The 22912-nt window shown below is 34.3% G+C and overlaps 2 protein-coding genes across 2 annotated transcripts in view; both read right to left on the reverse strand.

The window, feature by feature from the left end:
* Positions 1-599: 599 nt before the first annotated feature.
* On the reverse strand, positions 600-20665 carry LOC107558987 (relaxin receptor 2-like). The gene is made up of 18 exons (XM_016242700.1): positions 20484-20665; positions 16766-16903; positions 15355-15432; positions 14844-14949; positions 13944-14015; positions 11713-11784; positions 11374-11445; positions 10519-10590; positions 10242-10316; positions 8898-8969; positions 6009-6080; positions 5847-5918; positions 5602-5673; positions 5191-5262; positions 4395-4624; positions 2480-2890; positions 975-1193; positions 600-871 (listed from the first exon to the last, which is right to left on the reverse strand). The coding sequence occupies exons 1-18, from the start codon at positions 20599-20601 to the stop codon at positions 600-602; spliced, it is 2295 nt and encodes a 764-aa protein (XP_016098186.1). The 5' UTR covers positions 20602-20665.
* A 1375-nt stretch (positions 20666-22040) lies between these two features.
* Positions 22041-22912, reverse strand: part of LOC107558988 (beta-1,3-glucosyltransferase-like) — a 75871-nt gene continuing 74999 nt past the window's right edge. The window contains exon 15 of the mRNA XM_016242701.1: positions 22041-22091. Coding sequence (XP_016098187.1) covers positions 22041-22091 — 51 coding nt within the window. The remainder of the gene's footprint in view (positions 22092-22912) is intronic.

Here is a 22912-nt window from a genome sequence, read left to right on the forward strand (position 1 = left end):
AATGAAGCTAAAATTAAATCATCTTTGAGAGCAAGGTGAACCCCTGGTGTTTCGGGGGCCCTACGCAACTTGCGTATTTTGGGTATAGGGAGGATCGGCTCTGGTCTGTGGGTTGTAGCTGTGATGGTAGAAAGAAGACCTTGAGGGGTCCGTGTGGATAACGGAGCTGGTGAGGCTCTTGTGGTCCTGTCTGAGTCTTGGCTGTCTATGCCAATGACACCTTAAAAGTTCCACCTGCTCTCTGAAGAAACTGGTGGTCAGAGTGTACAGGATGGGATTCAAGGCACTGTTGATGGGGAGGACAAAGATCACTACCCAAGACGTGATTGTCCCTGAGAGAGACATAAAATATAAAAGAGATTTTCCTTAAGTAAAATATATAGTGCATTAATTGTTTTATTTGAAATCTTTCATGTCGAGCAAGACTGTACAACATTCACATTACATGATTTGACTGATTTTTACGTAGAAAGGGTGACAGTGCACCGCATTAAAAAAAATTATCATTCATGTTTTCATAACCGCTGGTCAAATTAAAAAATGAAGCTAAAATTAAATCATCTTTGAGAGCAAGGTGAACCCCTGGTGTTTCGGGGGCCCTACGCAACTTGCGTATTTTGGGTATAGGGAGGATCGGCTCTGGTCTGTGGGTTGTAGCTGTGATGGTAGAAAGAAGACCTTGAGGGGTCCGTGTGGATAACGGAGCTGGTGAGGCTCTTGTGGTCCTGTCTGAGTCTTGGCTGTCTATGCCAATGACACCTTAAAAGTTCCACCTGCTCTCTGAAGAAACTGGTGGTCAGAGTGTACAGGATGGGATTCAAGGCACTGTTGATGGGGAGGACAAAGATCACTACCCAAGACGTGATTGTCCCTGAGAGAGACATAAAATATAAAAGAGATTTTCCTTAAGTAAAATATATAGTGCATTAATTGTTTTATTTGAAATCTTTCATGTAGCTTTAGGACCAACTAACCTGGTATCTCAACTTCCAGCAGGGAGAGGATTTTGACCAGGAAAATGGGAATCCAGCAGAGGGCGTCAGAGAAGACGATGAAGAAAAAGCGGTGTGCCATTGCCACATCTCTGTGCAGCCGTCCACGCAGCTCTGTGGCATTGATGCCAGTCTTATAGATGGAGTAAAACATGCTGGAGTAGGACACGCCAATGATGAGGAAGGCCACCAGGTTAAGTCCTACATGTATAAACATAAAACTCAGACTGAACAACAGCACAAAACATAATAAAAACAGGTCAAGGCCATCTCTGTACTGTGACTAAGAGGTTTCTTAAGTGTGCCGCTAAGCATATGGCTTAATGTACTGGAAAATAGCTTTCATCAGTTCAGTATGGTTGGTGTCGTGAATAATCGAGTGTCATCAGTAGCAATTAACAATATGTGGCACAAACACAAGACAGATATTCTTCAGAATATTGAGGTTGAGACAGCATTTCTAAGTTTTAAAGTGGCCATATTCCATAGTTTTTTTTTTTTAAATTATTTTAGTTTTCTCCACATTTGTTAGTCAAAGTTTACAGCATCAAAACAAGAATATATTTAGTTTTAAACTAGTCATCATTTAGTTTTACATGACATATACCACCCTGTTTCTGACCCTTAGAATGAAACAGGTGGTTTTTGCATACTATATCACCAAGAATTTGTAAATTACATTTGTTATGATTGGCTAATTTCTATGCGTACAAAATGAGTAATAATAAAAAATAAAAAAAAAGTTTAGTGAAATACACTACTATTCAAAATATTTGGTGTCAGCAAGATTTTTGAATAATAAGAAATTAATACTTTTATTAAAATGATCAAAAATGAGAATAAAGACATTTAATTTTACCAAAGATTTTTTTTCAAATAAATCCTGTTCTTTCTATTCATCGAACAATACTAAAAAAAAAACGTGTCAGTTTCCATACAGTATAATATACTGTATATTCCACAACTTTCAACATTGATAATAAGAGAAAATGTTTTCTGAGCACCAAATCAGAATGGTTTTTGAAGGATCATGTGACACTGAAGGCTGGAGTAATGACTGCTGAAAATTTTGCTTTGCCATCAAATGAATAAATTAATAATAAATATTTTAATTTATATTTAAATAGAAAACAGTTACTGTATATTAAATTGTAAAAAAAATTTGACATGTTTACTGTATTTTTGATCAAATAAATGCAGTCTCGATGAGTATATATGACTTATTTTAAGAAAATGTTAAATTCTCACTGACCTTAAACCTTTACAGCAGCAAATTCTTTTTTAAAAATCAGTCAGTCCAATAGGTGTGGCGGTCATATGTTATTAAGCTTGAGGATGTGACTTCACATTTTTGCAGCTTAGATGTAATGAATGGTCTTTGTGTACTGGGAAAAGGATTGGAGATCTGGACTGCAATAACTCTTTATTACAAAAGATCAAAAATATCTATTATGCATCATATGTTTTTCACCAATGGCAGAACTCACCAAGAAAAATTCCAATGGAATATCCCTTTGCAATGGGCTTTTCCAGACCTTCAGAGTGAAGAGGGAAACACACTCCATTGTGTCCGTAATAATTCCCAAACATCTCCTCATTAAGCAGAGGCACTGCAGCTATAGAGATACCCAGCAGCCATATAGAGGTTAAAACTGTGAATGTTTGGCATTTCCTCGGTCGCAGGTGGCTGAAAGGAAAAACAATGACTAGGAACTTCTCCATGGTCAAATAAGTGAGCATCATGACGGAAACCTCAGAGGACAGCATAGCCAGGAAGCCGATGATACGACACTCCAGGCTGTCCATCCACAGCTTAGCATTCTTGTTGTACTCGCCACGGAACTTCACATCAAAGACCCCCACAAAAAAAAGATAGACCCCCATCAGGCAATCTGCACCTAGGGACAAATGAAGCATTATGGTAAATAGCTATTACTCACTGGATGCCAGAAATAGAACTCATTAATGAACAAGTAGCTTCCTAAAAGCCTCTGATTTATAATTTGGTCTTGCGCCAGAATGTTGGCGCTTTTCCTGCACATATAAAATTTTATTTAAAAAAAAACAAATCACAACATCAGCAGGCCAGAAATCAATTTTACGAGGCATAGCACAGGTTTGTGACCAAAGCACAAGTGGTACTGACATTGCAGGCTAAAATGGAAGTGTTTCCCATGACAAACAGGGATTAATGAAACCAGCTCAAGAACTCCAGCAAGAGTTAGATTTGATTACTGAAGCTGATTGTAATAGAGAACGAGTCCTGTGCGAATAGAATTGTTACAAGGTTATAGATTTCCCGTCCAATCATGACAGCCTTTCGAGCTGAATGTCAGGCAGGAGATTGTCAACAGGGAGACTCTTTGGTTAAAGGGGACTGACAGCAAGAGGACCTGGTTTTCAAGTATCTCAGACATGCTCTTCCAGAACTAAATAATATTGTCAACTGCTGTTGCACGTCTCTGATTGCTGAAAGCATAAGGGGAGGGAGAGGTCTTCGACGAAACCCACATAATTTTTAAAAGAAAAATTCACTTTTACAAGGTTTGCATATAAATGTCTTAGCAGTGTGTGGACACAACCAGCCTACAATAATAAAAAAAAAAAAATGTAATCGCCACAAAACCTAAACGGTCTAAATTATCAAGCTGTTTTGATTTTCTGAGCAGTATGATGTCATACTGCTCAGGCCCACCCTCAACCGCTTCCGGACTGTCCCGTATTAGCATATTTCCACCCTCAGACATTTTCTCCGCGCTCAAGCAGCTGTAGCAATGTCTCGCGAGCAATGCAGGTGTTTTGTAGTTGGATGTAAAAGTGAACATAAGAGTCTTCATTTTCTCTCGACATCAGAGCCACTGAGGATGCAGTAGATTAGTTTTGTTTTTGATGGTAATGTGCCACCGAATACACAAAAAAATGGAAGAGATGGGTGGAATGTAGCTCATTATCATTTAAAGAGACATGCACCGAAACGGGTCACTGTGAACAGAGCTCGTTTTGACAAATTAAAAAGGGTGTTGTTTTACACAATCATTGAGGAATTTTAACCAAAGTATATAAAGAATCATACCAACTTGTGGAAAATGGACATTCGATGTCCCCTTTAAAGTAAATGGATAATTGAGATATAGCTTGCTATATGTAATCCTCGACATAACTGAGAGAACATTATGGGTGCTAGAACACTTATAATTTGAGCACTCGGTGCCCTAGAAAACGGCTTGTTTCCAGGAGTGCCAGCTGCTTCTGTTTGCATCACATTGGTTTCATAACAGTCAGCAAGTTATAGTATAAATAAACCCAAAAACAGATGTATGTATGTGTGCTTTTAACTCATAAAAAATATTTAGCGTTTAATATCATTTGGGAGTAGGTCAAATGGATACCTCTGGTACTCACAGCACAAAACCTTGATGCAGAGAGCATGCAGGTTGTTCTCAGCCCGCAGGACTGTCCGCATCCCGATGACAAAGAGGTTTCCAAAGCAGGTGATAAAAGCCATGACCCACACGGACACACGAAGAACCACATTAGCAAGCAGATCTTCAAAAGACGAGAGTCCGTCTGATTTCGGTTTACACTTTCGGACATGTGGGGCATAAGAGCAGTACTGGAACTTCTTAAAATATCTGAGAAAAATTTAAATGTTTAAAATTAATATTTAATGAATACTTAAGTTATTCAATCATTTTTTTAAACCCTGCTGGTAAATCACCATTCTGCAGGCAAAATATGTATTTTTTCCCATTTACTTTTATATATTTATTGTAATATATTTTTTATTATATTTTATTTCTTATATTTTATATTTTTATATATATTTTTTATATTATATAATATATAAATTATATATTATATAATATAAAATATATATAATATATAATTATATAATAATAATTATTATTATTATTAATATTATATAATATATATTATTATATTATATATATATTTTAAAGTATATATTTAAGTTTTTATATTATATTATATATTATAGTTTAAAAATAATTATTATATTACATTTTTATATTTTGTCAAACATCACAGACTTAAAAATGACCATGATATGATATGTGGTGTATATAAGAAATGTGCAAAAACTAGCACATAATAGCACAAAATAGCACATGAACATATCACTACAAATTAAAGGACTAATTATATTTCAAACTAAATGAAAGCAGAATGAGATATTCACACGTAGGAGAGGTTATACATGGGACGGAACATGCTTGTCTGGATATTTGGGATCTCCACTCCCTCCAGGCCCCTGCAGAAACAGAGTATTCAAGCTTTATTATTAAGTCCTTTACCAAGAGCCTTTGGTTATTCCGCTGACCTCCATCCGCTCAGCATCTACAAGCTCTGAGCCTCAGTGATTACTAGAATTTCAGATTCTGGCACACAGCCTGGTCTGCTGTTTGTTTGCTTGTTTTTTTGTCAATCTGCGCTGCAGCCCGAAACAAGCCCACAAACACTATCTCAACTCCATGTGTGACTCATTTCATTTGGAAAACTACCTTTGTTGTGTGGTCACTACAGCATATAAAATTTTTTAACACGTATTGTTGAAAATTTCATGAAAACCTCAGATAATGCTGTTACTTACAGAGACTGGAGCTGAATTAGGTGGTTAAACTGGCCTGGGTGGATGTGGTCCAGTGGGTTTTGGGACAGATTCCTACAAATGAGAAAACACAGCAGGCCATTTTATGGTGAAACTCAATGCAACAGTTACACTTAATAATGAAGTGTACTTACAGACAGCAGCACAATTATATATATATATATAATTTTTTTCTTTAATTAAATACCATTTCAAATAGTTTTATTCATCTGACCACTATTACTCACAGAATCTGCAATGAGGGTAAATCCTTGAATATACTGACTGGAAGTTCCTTTATCAAGTTACTGGACAGATCCCTGCAAAAATGTCAAATTAAACTCACTAATAATAACTTACTTTGTTTCCATGCACACACTCATTCAAAGCAATGCTTCATCTTCACTTACAGGTCTTCCATCATACTCAGAGACTGGAAGGTGTTCTCTGGCAGACTCTTGATGAGGTTGGCTCTCAATGACCTAGAAGACAGCAAGGGTGGGAAGGCTAAGGGCCATAAACCACATCGAGAGGCTCCTGATTTGGAGCTCTGTAATTGTTTCCATTTTTAAAACTGTCCATTATCAGCTGGAGACCAAAAGTACAGAAACTGACTTTCAAGGTAAAGAGAGAGAATTCGTTTTATTTTATTTTTTCTTATATGCAACAATTAAGCCGTGTGTCCACCAAAGCGTTTTTAACCAGGTGAAAATGCCAAGTGCTCTGCTTAAAATGCCTAACTATGAGCGCGTTTGAGAGTGCTTTTGTGGTGCAGCATTTTTTTCAGTTGAGACACAGCATTTGACCACTGGATTTACAAAAACATTTCAGTTTTAAGAAGTGTTTTCTTAGCATTTCAACATTACATCAACTACTGATGAACACGTTAATTTTTATTTGAATTATCACACAGAAGGTTAATTAATCATGTATTACTTTGTCTTTGGAAGGCCTATGTATTACAACCACATTAAAATGCACAAATTCACGTTATTTCTTATTTACATGTAATACAGGGATCCCCAACCTTTTTTAGTCAGCCGAACCTCTTTCACCTACTATAATTACTTAAAAGTACCCCTGAGATTTTAAAATAAATATTTTAATAATTAAGTATCATATTTGCATGTTCACGGTTAATGGTCACTTGACATGCAGGTAAACAAATAAAAAACATTTTTAGTAAGCGTTTTATTTTGATTGATGTCATTTAATGTACTTCATGTTGTCAATAACAACTAATTGAATATATTTTCTTTTTCTATGCATTTTTATATTGATATGGTACACAATTATCCTATTCAAATCAATGTGATAAACGAGTTAGGTCAAAAGTAATCCAAAGTAATCTAAAAATAGTCTGATTATATCACCTAAAATGTGTAATGTAATGGATTATGTTACTAACATTTTTGTCATGTAATTTGGAATCAGTAATGGATTACAATTTGTAAGTAATCTACCCAGACGCATCGTGAATGAAAAGTTTCTCCAAGTATTATTTTTCATAACAATATTGTGGTAGTCCGGAAATTCCATCTGGTAAAGACATGAATACTCGGAGACAAGCAATATTAATTTCTCCATTGTTGTTCAGTCTTAGAAGAAGCAGGGTGTGACGTTTGGTCGGTGTGGTGTTAGTACCGCCCCTCATCCACTGTGATTGGTTAGCTGACTAAAAAGTGACAGTGATGAGCGCTGTGTTTTAACCAAAATTGAACAATCTTCAACTCTCGGTGCTGAGGAAAAAAAATGAGAACAACACTCAGCGCCTCGTCATGCACCTGGCGTTTTAAAAAGTGTGGCGTCCCATTGAAAACAACAGAAAAATAAGCTAGCCTCAGGGAAAAACGCTTTGGTGGACACGCGCCTTAGGGTTATTATAGTTAACTTAAAAATAAATAAATAAAATCCTTAAATAATTGCTTGAAATATAATAAAGGTTAACTGAAATAAAATTCACTTATTTTTATTTCAGCTAGTTGCCAAGACAATATTTTTAATTTTCATTTAAGTACTAAAATAGCTAAAACTAAAACTGAAATAAAAAATAATAAAAACTATATAGACTTTTAAAAAACTTAAAAATTACTAAAACAAATTGACAAAATTACTAAAACTTTAACTATAATTTAACATGAAAATGGAAAAAATCTAAACATTTAAAATATTCATAAAAACTATAATAGTATCTATGTAATGGATTATGTTACTAACATTTTTGTCATGTAATTTGGAATCAGTAATGGATTACAATTTGTAAGTAATCTACCCAGACGCATCGTGAATGAAAAGTTTCTCCAAGTATTATTTTTCATAACAATATTGTGGTAGTCCGGAAATTCCATCTGGTAAAGACATGAATACTCGGAGACAAGCAATATTAATTTCTCCATTGTTGTTCAGTCTTAGAAGAAGCAGGGTGTGACGTTTGGTCGGTGTGGTGTTAGTACCGCCCCTCATCCACTGTGATTGGTTAGCTGACTAAAAAGTGACAGTGATGAGCGCTGTGTTTTAACCAAAATTGAACAATCTTCAACTCTCGGTGCTGAGAAAAAAAAATGAGAACAACACTCAGCGCCTCGTCATGCACCTGGCGTTTTAAAAAGTGTGGTGTCCCATTGAAAACAACAGAAAAATAAGCTTGCCTCAGGGAAAAACGCTTTGGTGGACACGCGCCTTAGGGTTATTATAGTTAACTTAAAAATAAATAAATAAAATCCTTAAATAATTGCTTGAAATATAATAAAGGTTAACTGAAATAAAATTCACTTATTTTTATTTCAGCTAGTTGCCAAGACAATATTTTTAATTTTCATTTAAGTACTAAAATAGCTAAAACTAAAACTGAAATAAAAAATAATAAAAACTATATAGACTTTTAAAAAACTTAAAAATTACTAAAACAAATTGACAAAATTACTAAAACTTTAACTATAATTTAACATGAAAATGGAAAAAATCTAAACATTTAAAATATTCATAAAAACTATAATAGTATCTCAATGATATTAAAATAACACTGGCTACAATAACATGCTCTTTTTAATTTTGAATTATTTGGATCAGAGAAAATATAAGTTAAATCAAATTATGCTGATAATATAATTTGTACAGAAGAATGCTGTGTTACATTTGAAAAGAATGCAAAATAGAATAATTTAAACTATGTATTAATCATCTATACATTTAAATTACATTCAAGTGAAATGTTGACTTCTAACTTTAAAGCCTATCATACAGATGGTATAATTAGCTTCAGCTCAAAAAATATTAATACTTATAATGCTAATACTCACAGCACAGTCAGATGTTCACATCCGAGTAATGTTGACAAGCCCAAAGTTTTAATACAGTTTCCCTCGAAATCCCTTTAAAAGAGCATGTTAAAGTGTACTGATGAATAAACACTCACAATGCAAAAAAAACCTGCTGGACATACAACATTTCAGTAAATATAATACAGGCAAACTGACATGTACTTAATATATACATGATATTAAAAGGTAACATGACAGCTGAAGGTCTAAGACAATTTGGTTTCACTCATAGAAATGCATCGGCTTATCAGTGAAATGCAACTCATATTCTGTTGCTCTTGGCTGTCAGTGACGGATGCCTTGGCCAAAGAGAGAATAACAGTGCATTAGCAACAGAGAACATACTGTTCTTGTACTACAGAGATGCTATAAAGAAAGATGAGCCCCTGGTAGCATTCAAACCTGTCTGCAATCTGAAAAGAACACTAAAAAAAACACTAATCACTAATGCTGAAAGAAAAAAATGCTAAAGATGTACACTATGCACAACAGGATTTTACTAAGGTTCATCGTATTTGATTTTAAGGTATACACATTTTTATAATATACCATAAAATCTGTAGCATATACTCTCCTAACAACAGTTTCAATAATTGATCAGCAAAACAAATGAATGAATGAATAAATTATTGATAATAAACACACACACACACACACACACACACACATACATACATATATATGTATATACAGTATATATATATATATATATATATATATATATATATATATATATATATATATATATATATATATAAAACTTGACTTTTACCTAAGTATACCTAGCAAAGGCTGTTAAATAGGATTATCCTACGACTTGAGAGGTTCCAAAACACCCAACCCTCTGAATTATGTAATATAGTGCATTATTGGGACAAGCCCTTTAGTAACTCCTGAATGTTTCTCCAGTTGCTTTAGTTTCACTCTCAAACACTTGCTGCCTGGGTGAAACAAATTACAGGAACAAGTTCAAGAGATATTTTAAATATGTCACTATAATGTCAGTCTGGGCTTTTTTTTGTGTGAATATGAGACCCATGCACTTTGCGCAAAAACAGTACTCATGACATGACTGGTACAAGTGCACCACAGGGAGCTCAATTGTTTAATCAGGCTTAAAGACAGTGGGTAACTCTAATGTCTTGTGAGATATCAATTTTTGATGAGTAAAGAATTGCAGGCAGTTTCTGAGTACACCAGTATATTGTAGCTCTGTTCCAAAACCTGAGCTGCCCTGTTGCCTACTGCCAGCATCTTCCTAACTTGACTGAATTCAAAATCAAGCAAGGCGTGGCATTTATATCAAGTGGAAAAGAAGCTTACAGCCAGCTGAGAAAGGGCATATGGGTGCAGAGTCTGGCGGGTGGAAGCTGTTCTAGAAAGGTGTTCACCATTGACCTGTACAGACGATTAGATGAGGTGAGCCAGAACATCATCACCTGTCAGCAGACACCTCATACAGACATTTACAACTACAGTGCACAGACTTAAATCAGTTCAAATGCAAATATTTTATTTCTCCAAGCAATATTTTTTGTGACTGAATCATGAACAAGTGAACAAGTCAAAACTTCCTAATTGAAGATTGATGAAGACTCACAGGAAGAAGAGGGAACTCAGGCCAGTAAATGTGTTGGCTGTAATTGTTGTTATGGGATTGTCATCCAAAATCCTAAATACGAAGAAATAACACTTCAAAACATGCAAAATGTCCCTAAAACACCAGCCAAAATAATGGACAATTGGATGAGTTTTGCTGTCTTTCCTTAATTCACATTGACAACTCGTGGATTCAGTATAGCTACGCTACTGTTTAAAAGTTTGGTTAAAGTTTTTTAAGGAAATAAATACTTTTATTCAGCAAGGACGTAAAATTTGATCAAAAGTTACAGTAAAGTCATGTATAATGTTACAAATGATTTCAAATAAATTGAGGGTTTTTTTCACTTTCTGGGGGAAAATGGAACTATTTTCAACATTAATAATATGCTGATTTGAGTCCAAAATCAACATACTGAAATGATTTCTAAAGGATCATGTGGCAACAAAGACTAACAATTCAGCTTTGCCATCACAGGAATAAATTACATTTAAAATATATTAAAATAGAAAACAGTTATTTTAAATTGTAATACTATTTCACAATATTTGTGTTTTTACTGTATTTTCTTTTCAGACTGGGTGAGCATAAGAGACGTATTAAAATGTTTAAAAAGTCTCACCAATCGCAAACTTTTGAATGGGAGTATATACTACAAATTTTTTAATCTAATCTTTTAATACATGCACAAAAATTAAATTTAAGAACTGACATCTACCGCTGTTTCAACATATTATAGATATAGACTCTATGACTGATGTATTTATCTTGACTTTGGATGATGGCAATTTTAAGATAATTTTTCATATAAGAACAGCATTTACAGCTTGTTGATGTGCTGATGGCTGTACTCACAACCACTTGAGTTTATGAAGATCACTGAACACTCCAGGAGAAAGCAAGGAGATGCAGTTCTGGCTCAAAGATCTACAACACAAGATCAAGCAAATACAATTGCTCATTCATACTTTTTCTTTTCCTATATCTTCCATTATACTGTATTAGATAAAGGTCAGGAACACTGTCTGAACTCATTTCAAATCCAGTGTTTGACATTTGAAGCCAAGGCATCATGCTACCAGTGTGCATTAAGCTTTTCTCAGAATATGGGATGTTTTAACAATGACAAAAAAGAAAAAGGTTAATGTATTCATGTTTAATTAAAAAATTGTATTATATAAAATATGCACTTACAGTTTTTGCAGCTTATATAGACCACTAAAAGCATGAATGGAAACAGTACTAATGCAATTATCCTGGAGAAACCTGAGGGAGAAAAGAAAACAATCATCAGTTTGGTCAACAGGTTGTTGTGTTAAACAGGTTTACAAAGCTGATAAAATATCAGGACCCGAGCCATATCTACAGACTAAAATATCATCATCATTATTATATTAGACTTTTTGACTTGGGCCAAAAACAACCACACAGAACACCTTTGCAACCATCAAGAAACCACCAAGCAACATGCTTTTCAGAACACCTTCAACTCTGAAACCACTTACTACCCTTGTATCATGTTGAAGACTTTTGCACAGGCGTGTAACAGAAAACTCAAATAATGTCAGAAGAATGATGGCCTGGCACCAAACAGATCACATGAACCTCAGTTATTTTGTCTACGATTCTATTAGTCATGTCATCCTTTGAGTTTCTGAAGTACTGTATCCAAAACTAAAGGTACCCAACCAAACATTCATCTAAGAATGAATAAATATTTGAATATAAGAGGTGCTTAATCAGCTCAAATGAATGCCTCAGGACTGTGGTATGTGGGCATCCTTGTCACTGCAGCAGTACGTTGTGTTTTCACCCTGACAGTGTTTCTGCTGTGGCTCCATACAGAAAATAAAGTGATTTCTGGGTTATATAACATTAAATATTTAATAAGGACTTTAAATTATGAAAATATTAGGAGTGGGTCATTGATAATTATTCATGAAATCGATTTTCATGAGGAGGAGACTTAATTAATCTAAATGAAAAAGAACCTAAACATGTGAGCCTAAAGTGGAGCCAAAATATAAACTTCTTTAATGGTAAAATTCTACTTTCAGTGCCTTTTCTGAGACGATAAACTATCTTTTCTCCTTAACACAGAAATACAAATGCGCACTTTCAAATAATACACCAAAAAAACACCACAATGACTGACTTCTCATGTTTGATTTAATGCCAAGCCATCTCAAGGTTTGAATGCACTGAAACTCCCCAGCGTGTCTCAGTTTAACAATCAGACAACAGCTTGAAATTACTTGAAAATTAATCTTAATGTCACACAGTGGTGTTCCCAGTTCCAGTTTGGTGTATTTATGAAAATGTTAATGACTTAATGCACCTGGTATTGCATATTCACTTCCTCAAAAAAGAAAAAAAAAAAAAGGTAAATATAAGTATACTACCATTTATAAAACTGAGGTTAGTAAGATTTTAAAAAATAAAATAAATAAATAAAAACTTTTATTAAGCAAGGATACATTTAAGTGATAAAAAGCAGAGACTTTTAAATTGTTACAAACAAATCTATTTCAAATAAATGCTGTTTTTTTATATATATTTTCTTCATTAATAATCCTAAAAAAAGCAGTTTCATAAAACTGTTTTCAACACTGATAATCAGTATAAATCAGCTTATCTGATTATGATCCTTATGATGTAATGGCTGCTATATAAATTAATTTTTTAATAAATAAATAAATAAATCATGAATAAATTCATTTGCATCAAATAAATGCAGCCTTGTGAGCGGCTTCCTTTGAAAACATTAAAAAATCGTACAGACCACAAACTTTTGAATGGAAGTGTACAGTACTGTATATTCCATTCAAACATTCAAAAGGGAGGCAAAATGACTGGACAAATATTTAATATTTATTTATAGTATTACTCTCCATTGGTGTAACACTTTTGTCCTAAAATAAATAACACACTGTAAGTGCTTGTTGCCTTACTCGATCAGTTTGTACTAGAAAGCAGATCTGCTAGCTCTTTAATTGTCTCGTTAATCACCAGACTGCATCACATAGAATCCAAGGTTTAATGGCAAGCTATAAAGAAACCTGCCAATACTGTGATTAACAAGCAGCACAAGCTCAATTTAAATGAAGGTGACCATGGCCTCATCATAAAAGCTTCAGCGGATTCAGCAGAAAGCTGATCATAAATGTTAATCAGCTCCATGCAGGAACCAATTGTTTTTGTACCACATAAATGTGCCATTAGCTGTACAGGTTGACAGCTCCATTATACAAGCCCCCGAGTTGATTTGTGGCTTTAGTAAAGCATCTCTTTAGGTCAATGCATACCAAAGTTACACCATCTTGGGCAGGATTTATGAAATCAATTATAATATATGTGACAGAAATTATAAAGAGGAGTTTGTCTGGATCAAAAGAAAGGCTCAAGAAATGCTTATTCATACTTACAACCTATGTAGTTTTATGTATTTGATGAAAGCCTCATCGGGTAGCACGCGAATCTTGTTGCTCTTCAACGACCTGCCCAAAAGCAACACAAACAGCCAATTAAACACTCCAAAGTGAAATGAAAAAACTAATTACAAATATATATATAAAGAAAATCAAAACTGAGATGTAACTGAAAAAAAAAATTTTTGGACTTTATTTCTTTTCAGCGTATACTGCTATTTAATTGTTATTTAGCCAAAGCATTTGTCTAAAGCAACATATTGCATACTGAAGGTTAATTGTTGGCCCATGTCATTTGTAAACCATGGGTGAACATTCTCATTTGCATATTGTGGCATCAGTATCATCTCGCAATTCTGACTTTGTATCTTGTGATTCTAAATTTACATGTCGCAATACTGTTTTTTCACCATGGAGCAATACTGTTTTTTCACCATGGAGCAAAAACTGAAAACGGTAATTGCAACTTTTTATCTCACAATTCAGACTTTTTTCTCACAATAACAAGATAATATCTCACAATTCAGACGTTTCTTCTAAGAACTGCGTGTTTATACCTCTTGTTTTGTTTTTTCAAATTGCAAGACAAAAATCTGAATTGCGAGAAAAAAGTCACAATTACCTTTCATGTTGAAAGAATGAATGAATGAAGCATTTCTGTATGCAAAGCGAGGCAAGCTAAGTTCAGTTTCTGATTGGTTGTTTGTTGCTAAACAGCTGGCTGTTACATTGTAATTCAGACTGCACCAAAAAGCAGTGCTAAACCTGCCCCAGAGTTTTTTTACGTGGTCACTTTTAATTTGAATGAATCCTTCAGCCCAGAATCTTAACAATTAGACATTTATCATTTGTAAACTGCATGTTGACAACACAAATTTGCATTGGAAGGCTGCGTACAGGGAGGTAACATTCCATGACACCTGTGGAATGGATCTCAAGCTGACATGCACACAGTGGATCTCAGTGTTAATGCACCGGCAGCGATCAGGGTACTGCTCCACTTCTGCAAGGCAGGACAGTAAAGAGAGACATTCACACACACACACACACACACACGAACACACACATTCAGATTCTATAGTTTTGGCAATGCAAACTGCCAAAACTATGTGTTGGAGGTTTGTGCAGAGTAACAACCAAAATATAGTTAAAAATGAACTATACTTCGTTGCAAGTGTGTTAAAATACATTTTAATTAAATGTTACATTTCCGATAATAAATGAGTTGAACTTGTAACTTAAATATAAACTTGTATTGCAAGTGACATTAAATATTGCACTACACATTTGATATACAGTCTGTACTAGTACAAGCCGTTTTCACACTGTCTAGACCTGGACTGTCTAAACTGTGTTTCTGAGACAGCAAACTTTCAAGAGATAATGACAGGATAAGGTGTAATTTTACGGCAGTCTGTAGCAAGATCTTGTGGATAAACCCTTTTAAAAGTCCGGTCGAAGAGATCTGCCCAGCCACTGTTATCTCCTTTAGAGAGATGGACATGCGACAACATGTGACAAGCACACATCAGGGTACTGCTCCACTTCTGCAAGGCAGGACAGTAAAGAGAGACATTCACACACACACACACGAACACACACATTCAGATTCTATAGTTTTGGCAATGCAAACTGCCAAAACTATGTGTTGGAGGTTTGTGCAGAGTAACAACCAAAATATAGTTAAAAATGAACTATACTTCGTTGCAAGTGTGTTAAAATACATTTTAATTAAATGTTACATTTCCGATAATAAATTAGTTGAACTTGTAACTTAAATATAAACTTGTATTGCAAGTGACATTAAATATTGCACTACACATTTGATATACAGTCTGTACTAGTACAAGCCGTTTTCACACTGTCTAGACCTGGACTGTCTAAACTGTGTTTCTGAGACAGCAAACTTTCAAGAGATAATGACAGGATAAGGTGTAATTTTACGGCAGTCTGTAGCAAGATCTTGTGGATAAACCCTTTTAAAAGTCCGGTCGAAGAGATCTGCCCAGCGTGCATCTTTTTCTTCCAAACTTTTTCCTTCCATTCAACTTTCTGTTAACATGCTTGGATACAGCACTCTGTGAACAGCCAGCTTCTTTGGCAATGAATGTTTGTGACTTACCCTCCTTGTGAAGGGTGTCAATGATTGTCTTCTGGACAACTGTCAGATCAGCAGTCTTCCCCGTGATTGTGTAGCCTAGTGAACCAAACTGAGAGAACATTTTGAAGGCTCAGGAAACCTTTGCAGGTGTTTTGAGTTGATTAGCTGATTGGCATGTCACCGTATTCTAATTTGTTGAGATAGTGAATTGGTGGTTTTTTGTTAAATGTGAGCCAAAATCATCACAATTAAAAGAACCAAAGACTTAAACTACTTCAGTCTGTGTGCATTGAATTTATTTAATACACGAGTTTCACAATTTGAGTTGAATTACTGAAATAAATGAACTTTTCCACGACATTCTAATTTATTGAGATGCACCTGTAGTTTTGTCAAAACCCAATATTTTTCAATTATATAAACAAACATTTTATCTATTTAATTTTATTTTTAAATTTGGAAGATGAAATTCACAAAACAATGTCATTTCATTATTAAGACATTAGAGAGTAATTCAAGAATTTGAAAGGTGTTTGAAACTGTCAGAGAGAACATTTGAATGATACTTTATAGTTACTAAGCTATAGCCCTTGTGACATCTCTGCGTGACAACTAGCCTCTATACATATTCATCAGAATGTTACATATCAATCAGAAATGATGCAATAAATATAGATAAGCTACATGTGAGATGTCTGTATTTATAAACAGTTCTGACCACAGTTGTCCTCGTCAGCTCCATTGGAACAGTCGTTTTGGCCGTTGCAGTGCAGAACCTGTGGCAGACAGATGCTCATATTGCCACATGGAAAGTGACCCAGTGGACAGTCTTCTGAAGGCCTGCGCTCCAGACCTGCTGCCAGGACAATATACAAGAGCACACTTAAGAAATCACATGCTTCAGCTGCTTAATGAATCATCTACTCTCATAACTTAAGGTAATATGCAATCAAGGTGTCCTTTCAGATTTAAATACCCAGTCGGGGGTATAAATGCAGCTATAAAAGAGTGTAGTTAAAAGGAGTATAGAGCAAAGCTTGTCTTTCTTTTTTTTCCTCCCAAGACCAATTGATCATGTGTTATGTGATTATACATCCACCTTTACATTTACAAATCAGTACTGAATTATAATGATATTATGATACTGAGGCTTTTAAGGCTTTAGTAAAAACATGAATAAGCACTTTGTAACAATTACAGTATGAGTTGCCCTAAGAAGTGATACAAGCCTTTGTTTAGTAACAGACAATGCTAACATGAACAAATCTATGAACAAATGCTTTCCAAATGCCTTGAGAAAAGGGACCAACTGTGCAATTATAACTGTTCAAAAAATAAACCCATTTCCTTTGAGTTTTGGATAATAAAGACTCTTACTCCACCGTATGTGGTGGCACATGCTTCAGAGAAAAGAACATTAGGCTGGAATATTCATATGAGCAAATAAAAAATCAGTTCAAATTTGTAATGCAAATGACTTTGTACAGTGATACAGCACGGAGGTTCATCGTGGTAAGGGAGAAGAAAATAAAGAGGTGAGGAGAGAGATACCATAAATAGATCTACACTGTAAAAAATTACCGTGAATTTAACGGTAAAAGACTGTAAAAATGCTACAGTAAAAACCTGTTAAATGGTTAACGGTAAATTCCCCTACTATATACGGTGAAAAACTGTATTGGACATTACATGTATTGGACATTAATTTTACGGTAGTATACCGTTTTTGGAAGTGAAAAAGACCATATAATTTACAGTGAATAACCGTAAATTGCCATTCCCAGAATTCCCTGCGTTACATTTCAAATTTGATGTTTTTTTGTTGAAATAACTGTTTCTTCTTAGTTTGTTCTTATCAGCTTTGTATATTAGGGTTGTGTGTTACACCTAATGTTGTTAAATTAATGTTTATTGCAATATTTCAGTTTCATGTGTGTTACCATGATGGTGTTTAGCATTTGTGTGAATGACACTGTGCACCCTCTATATATGTTGTTATTTAAAAGCTGCTTGTGATGGGCTTTGGTTCATCTTGTGACTTTCTCATCACTACCTGCATTTGGTGGTTATCAGTGTATTACAAAGGTACAAAACAGTTGTATTTCAGTACTTCAATAGGTTGGTATATTAACATTATATCAGTTAATGAAATTGCGGTATTTAACTGTAAATTTAAGTTAAAACCATAAAACCTAAAACGTTGCTACCGTTTTTTTTACTGTAATTTTCCGGCAACCACAGCTGCCGTTTTTTTGCTGTAAATTTTATGGAATTTTTTTTACAGTGTAGGATTCATCATTCTTGATGATTCTTAAAGGCAAAAGTTAATTTTAAGGAATTATATAGTTAATGAATTTAGTGAGGGTGAATTTTCTTTGACCTCTGTTCTTGAAGTAACTGTCTGTCCAGTACGTGTCTTGGAATTTCTTCAATGAGAACTGAGTGTTCGAGATACAATGCCATCTGTGAAAGAAGCCAATCACAGGAAAAAGACAACAGCTTGCGCGCTTATATTTAGGGATCTTTCACTATACTGAGCCCAAGAATCAATAAGAGTGTAGACTCCTTAAATCCTCATTGTAGAAATATTTAAGCATCATCAAACATATTTGGTTTTGGTTTGGTTGAAAGTTTATTCACTGACATTTTGAGGAAATCCCTTCTTCTCGTGTCATCCAGAACACACGCTTAAAAATAGTTTCCAAAAGGGTGTTTTCGCAGCGATGCCACAGAAGAAACATTTTGGGTTCCCCAAAAAACCTTTCAGTAAACAATTTTTAGAAGAACCATGGTTTACCCTTTTTTTTTACTGTAAAGAACCTTTTGTGCCATCACAAAAACTTTTGTGAAAGATTCCATGAATGTTAAAGTTTCTTCTTGGAATCATTAATGCCAATAAAGAACCTTATTTTTTGGAATGTAGTTGGTAAACTGCCTGTTCCTCAAGACCATACTGGTAACACTGGCCTCATTTACAGCAATATTGCCAAGAAGAGTATTTATACAATAAATCTAAACACACTATGGGATGTGATACTGTATTTCATATAACTGACTGATAAAGACTATTTGTAAGTCTCTTACAAACGTAACTTTATTAATTAAAAACATGATCATATCTATTAAATTCAAATCAAATTTAATATTTATAATCTTATTCAATGGCTTTTTGATGCAATCAAGTAGAACCTAAGCCCCTGACCAATCTCTTGTCATGCAGAATAGTTTGACACATGCCTTTACAACCCAATTTATAGCAATATTAAAAAATAGTGATACAGAATATTTAAGATTGTGGATGGACATATAGTCTACATTTCATTTTACATTACTGATAAAATGATCAATATCTCTCTCAAGACTATTCTCTATCCCTTAAAACCAAGGTTTATAAAGCATGACTTTATAAAACCTCTCAAATCTCAACTGCAGATCTAAATGTTGGATTTCAGTGTCCAACACGCCTCAGGTGTTACAAGGTGTTTATTGTGGTACAGCAAAATTGACAATGTTTCCTTTAGTAATGAAGGAATACTTAGCGGCACTGTAAAAATTATTCATAATTATAGAATCATTTGTTCCATTAATTTAACTTAAGTTTTAACTTGATTTTACTCACCAGTAATGAAATATTAAAGTGGCTGAAAAAGTACAATGAACTTATCACTGCAAGTAACATCTATCACCACTTCAAAATGTCACATGCATATGACTAGATTTGATAAGGTCATATTTCATATATAATTTGGTTGAAGGGATCAAGAATGAATAAGACATTTATGATCCAATAATATGAAAAGTAGACTAATACAGTTAATGCATATTATCAAATCAGCAATTAAAGTTTTACATTGTAGTAGGTTAATTATTATTATTATTTTACAGTATTCTTTTTTCCAATAGGCCTATTTTTTTTATTGATCATGAAAATCTATTCCTAAATAGGCAAGACAAGGCAAGGCAAGTTTATTTGTATAGCACATTTCATACACAATGGTAATTCAAAGTGCTTTACATAAAATAAAATAAAAACAATAATCACAACAATAAAACAAGGAATTTAAAAACTTTGAAAATTATATAAAAAAAAAAAAAAAAAGTGTCAAGATAGCATGTTGACGATTTAAGGTGCTGTACTATTTCTTCCAAAATTTTGCTATCAATTTCTTCAAAAGCAGACATAGTATCTTCTTTTTGATATTGTGGTCGAATATGTCTAACCTCTGCATAACTTGGGGATGTGCTAATCGCCTTCCTGATATTAAAAGAAGGAAGCAAACTCATTGCATTTGCAGTCGGAGAGCATTTCACTGGCAATCTGATTTGGGGGGTTTGTCAGTCTCTCAACAGTAGCAAAAAGAGTGCGAGTGATAAAGAAAATAAGAGTTTTTCGAAGATAACCCAGCTTGGCTTTACTGAAATTGATCATTTCTTACCTTTGATTGTTGTTATCGATATAGTGAACAATATCCATATCAAATATAAATCCGATGTAAAATCGGTAACAGCAGCAGACTGAACCGATCTCATAGTGGCGTCGTGCCAGCCGTACATACCCACATCGCCTAATTACATTTTATCCAAACACTGAGCTAGGGAAAAAAACCTCAACCATCTGGTCCCCGCGCAATTCAAGAGTACCAAAGCGTCTGTTTCGCATCGTAGAGTGCGTTTAGCGCAATAAAAGTTTGTCAAGAGAGAGAGAGAGAGAGAGAGAGAGAGAGAGAGAGAGAGAGAGAGAGAGAGAGAGAGGCGCGCGAGACACACCCCCTCTCTTTGTGTGGTTTATGGAATATATCTGACACACAGAGCGATATTATATGCAATTATTTCTTTTCCAGAAATAACTCAGAATGAACTTGTCTGGATAACTTTCTTACCATCTGCAAAGATCAGCACTTTTAATTATTAATGGAGTTCAGAAAATATACAGAAACCTGTATCATCTGTACTAAAATTTATTAAAATGTGATCATCTTTTTTTTTTGACATGGTTTTTTTGATATACAGACATGGTATGTTGGTTTAAGATGAAAGTAACTGATTTAAGTTTGCTTGGTCTTTTAGCTGGTCTCCCAGCTTGACCAGCTAAGACCAGCCAAAAAGTGGCTTAAAAAAACACTTTAAAACCCGCCTGGGAGACCAGCCAAAGCAGCCAACCATCTTATGCTGGTTTCAGCTGGGGTTTTTTTCAGCTTAAATACACCATATATCTAATTGAATAAAAGTTTTTACCCCCTCAATGAAAGTCTATGGGATTTTTGGTGGTTTTGATAGTCTGGTTTTTGAAAAACCATAAGCCGGATCAGTTAGAAAAGATATAGCAACTAACTTCAGACCAGTCTAAAGGTCTGACCCGAGTTTGGTGGTATAGCTAGAAGAAGAAGAAGAAGAAGATTAGTAAATTGGCTTTTTCAAGCCAACTTAATAATAATAATAATAGTCAACAGTGTGTGGGTAGGAAAAATATATATTTTTTAAATAGTTACACTTTTGGGGACAAAAATGCTGAAAAAGAAATTCTAAAAAGTTGGGTAACTTTGAAAATAAATACATTCTACTACTACTACTAATAATAATAATATTGAATTCAAATTAATTATTAACATTATTAATATATATTTTATTGTAGCAATAAAAAAAAACAAAATAACAATTTAGCTATGCAACAGTGAGTAGTTAGGAAAACTACTAATTACTTTAATATATAAATAAAATATTTTTTAAAAAGTAAATTTTTTTGTATTTAAAAAAAAGCTTTATTTTAATGGTTCTAGGGTCAGGTTTAGCCTATAGCAATTATAGTTAGCTAAATCTAAAATAAAAGTCCATGATATATCCTCATTTAGATTAGGTAAAAAGTGTGTGTGTGTGTGTGTGTGTGTGTGTGTGTGTGTACCTGATGGAAGAGGGGACTGTGTGTGACAGGAACTCGTAGAGCATTGAGACACATTCCCAAAACCATGTCATCAGGAGCATCATTACTGTAGCACTTACAGCCGCTCACCAACAGCTGGACCACAGCCTCTCGACTGAACACCATCCTGTAAGAGACACAAACCAGCAACACTGGATACTTGACTTCTCCAATGCAGGACGTCCAAAAACATGTCATGCACAAATTGAATAGATCTTTATTGAGCACTGTGATAGGAAATATTGGTTTGTCATCAGGGGCGCAACTGCACATTTGCCGAGGGGTATGCAAGTTCAGTGTCGGCACCCCACTGTATTCTAGTAGCCTCTAACTTGTGCAGAAAACTATCTGCAAGTCAATGGCCAAAAGCCCATTACTAGCTTGTGCATGGAAGGATACAAACTCATCAGGAGTGAAAAAAGTGACAAAGGTTTGAACCCCCTTCCTCTTTTTAATACCATAGGGAAAAAAGTAAAAAAAAGAAAACAAAAGAAAAGTGTGTCACATAACATCCCCTTTAACTCCTGATGGCAGACCCCAGACAGAAGAACACTTTTTTTTTTTTCAAACAAATGTACTATTGCTTACTTTTTAGTTAGGTAATTTGAATATATATATAATTTGCCTCAAAATTATTAATACTTTTGCACAATTTTATATAGTAACATTTATTTTAAAGAACATCTACATTGATTTTTTTCTTCATTTTTATTTAAAGAGATCATTCATGGAAAATTTGCCATGCTAAGTGGATGATTTCCGCCAAGATTTCACCTGGTAGAAAAACAAATACTATTAAAATGAATGTCATGATTCCCACTATGGCCACGAAATGGCAGCAGAGGATAATTTATTGTCTCCTTTACCATTTCCACTCTGTAATATAGTTCTTTTCACAAATTTTTGTTAATGGATTTATATTTAGACATTATAAAATCACTATTATAA

This window comes from Sinocyclocheilus grahami, unplaced genomic scaffold (assembly GCF_001515645.1).
Source record: "Sinocyclocheilus grahami isolate Dianchi unplaced genomic scaffold, SAMN03320097.WGS_v1.1 scaffold671.1, whole genome shotgun sequence".
NCBI classification, from domain to species: Eukaryota; Metazoa; Chordata; class Actinopteri; order Cypriniformes; family Cyprinidae; genus Sinocyclocheilus; species Sinocyclocheilus grahami.

Excerpts from the sequence above, each read along its gene's own strand:
- LOC107558987 (XM_016242700.1), bottom strand. The coding sequence starts at position 20,601 with ATGTACGGCTGGCACGACGCCACTATGAGATCGGTTCAGTCTGCTGCT. Across the intron at positions 6,081-8,897 it reads TGTGAACATCTGACTGTGCT|GTCATTGAGAGCCAACCTCA; the intron begins GTGAGTATTAGC and ends GCTGTCTTCTAG. Across the intron at positions 4,625-5,190 it reads ATGTATAACCTCTCCTACGT|ATATTTTAAGAAGTTCCAGT; the intron begins GTGAATATCTCA and ends AATTTTTCTCAG.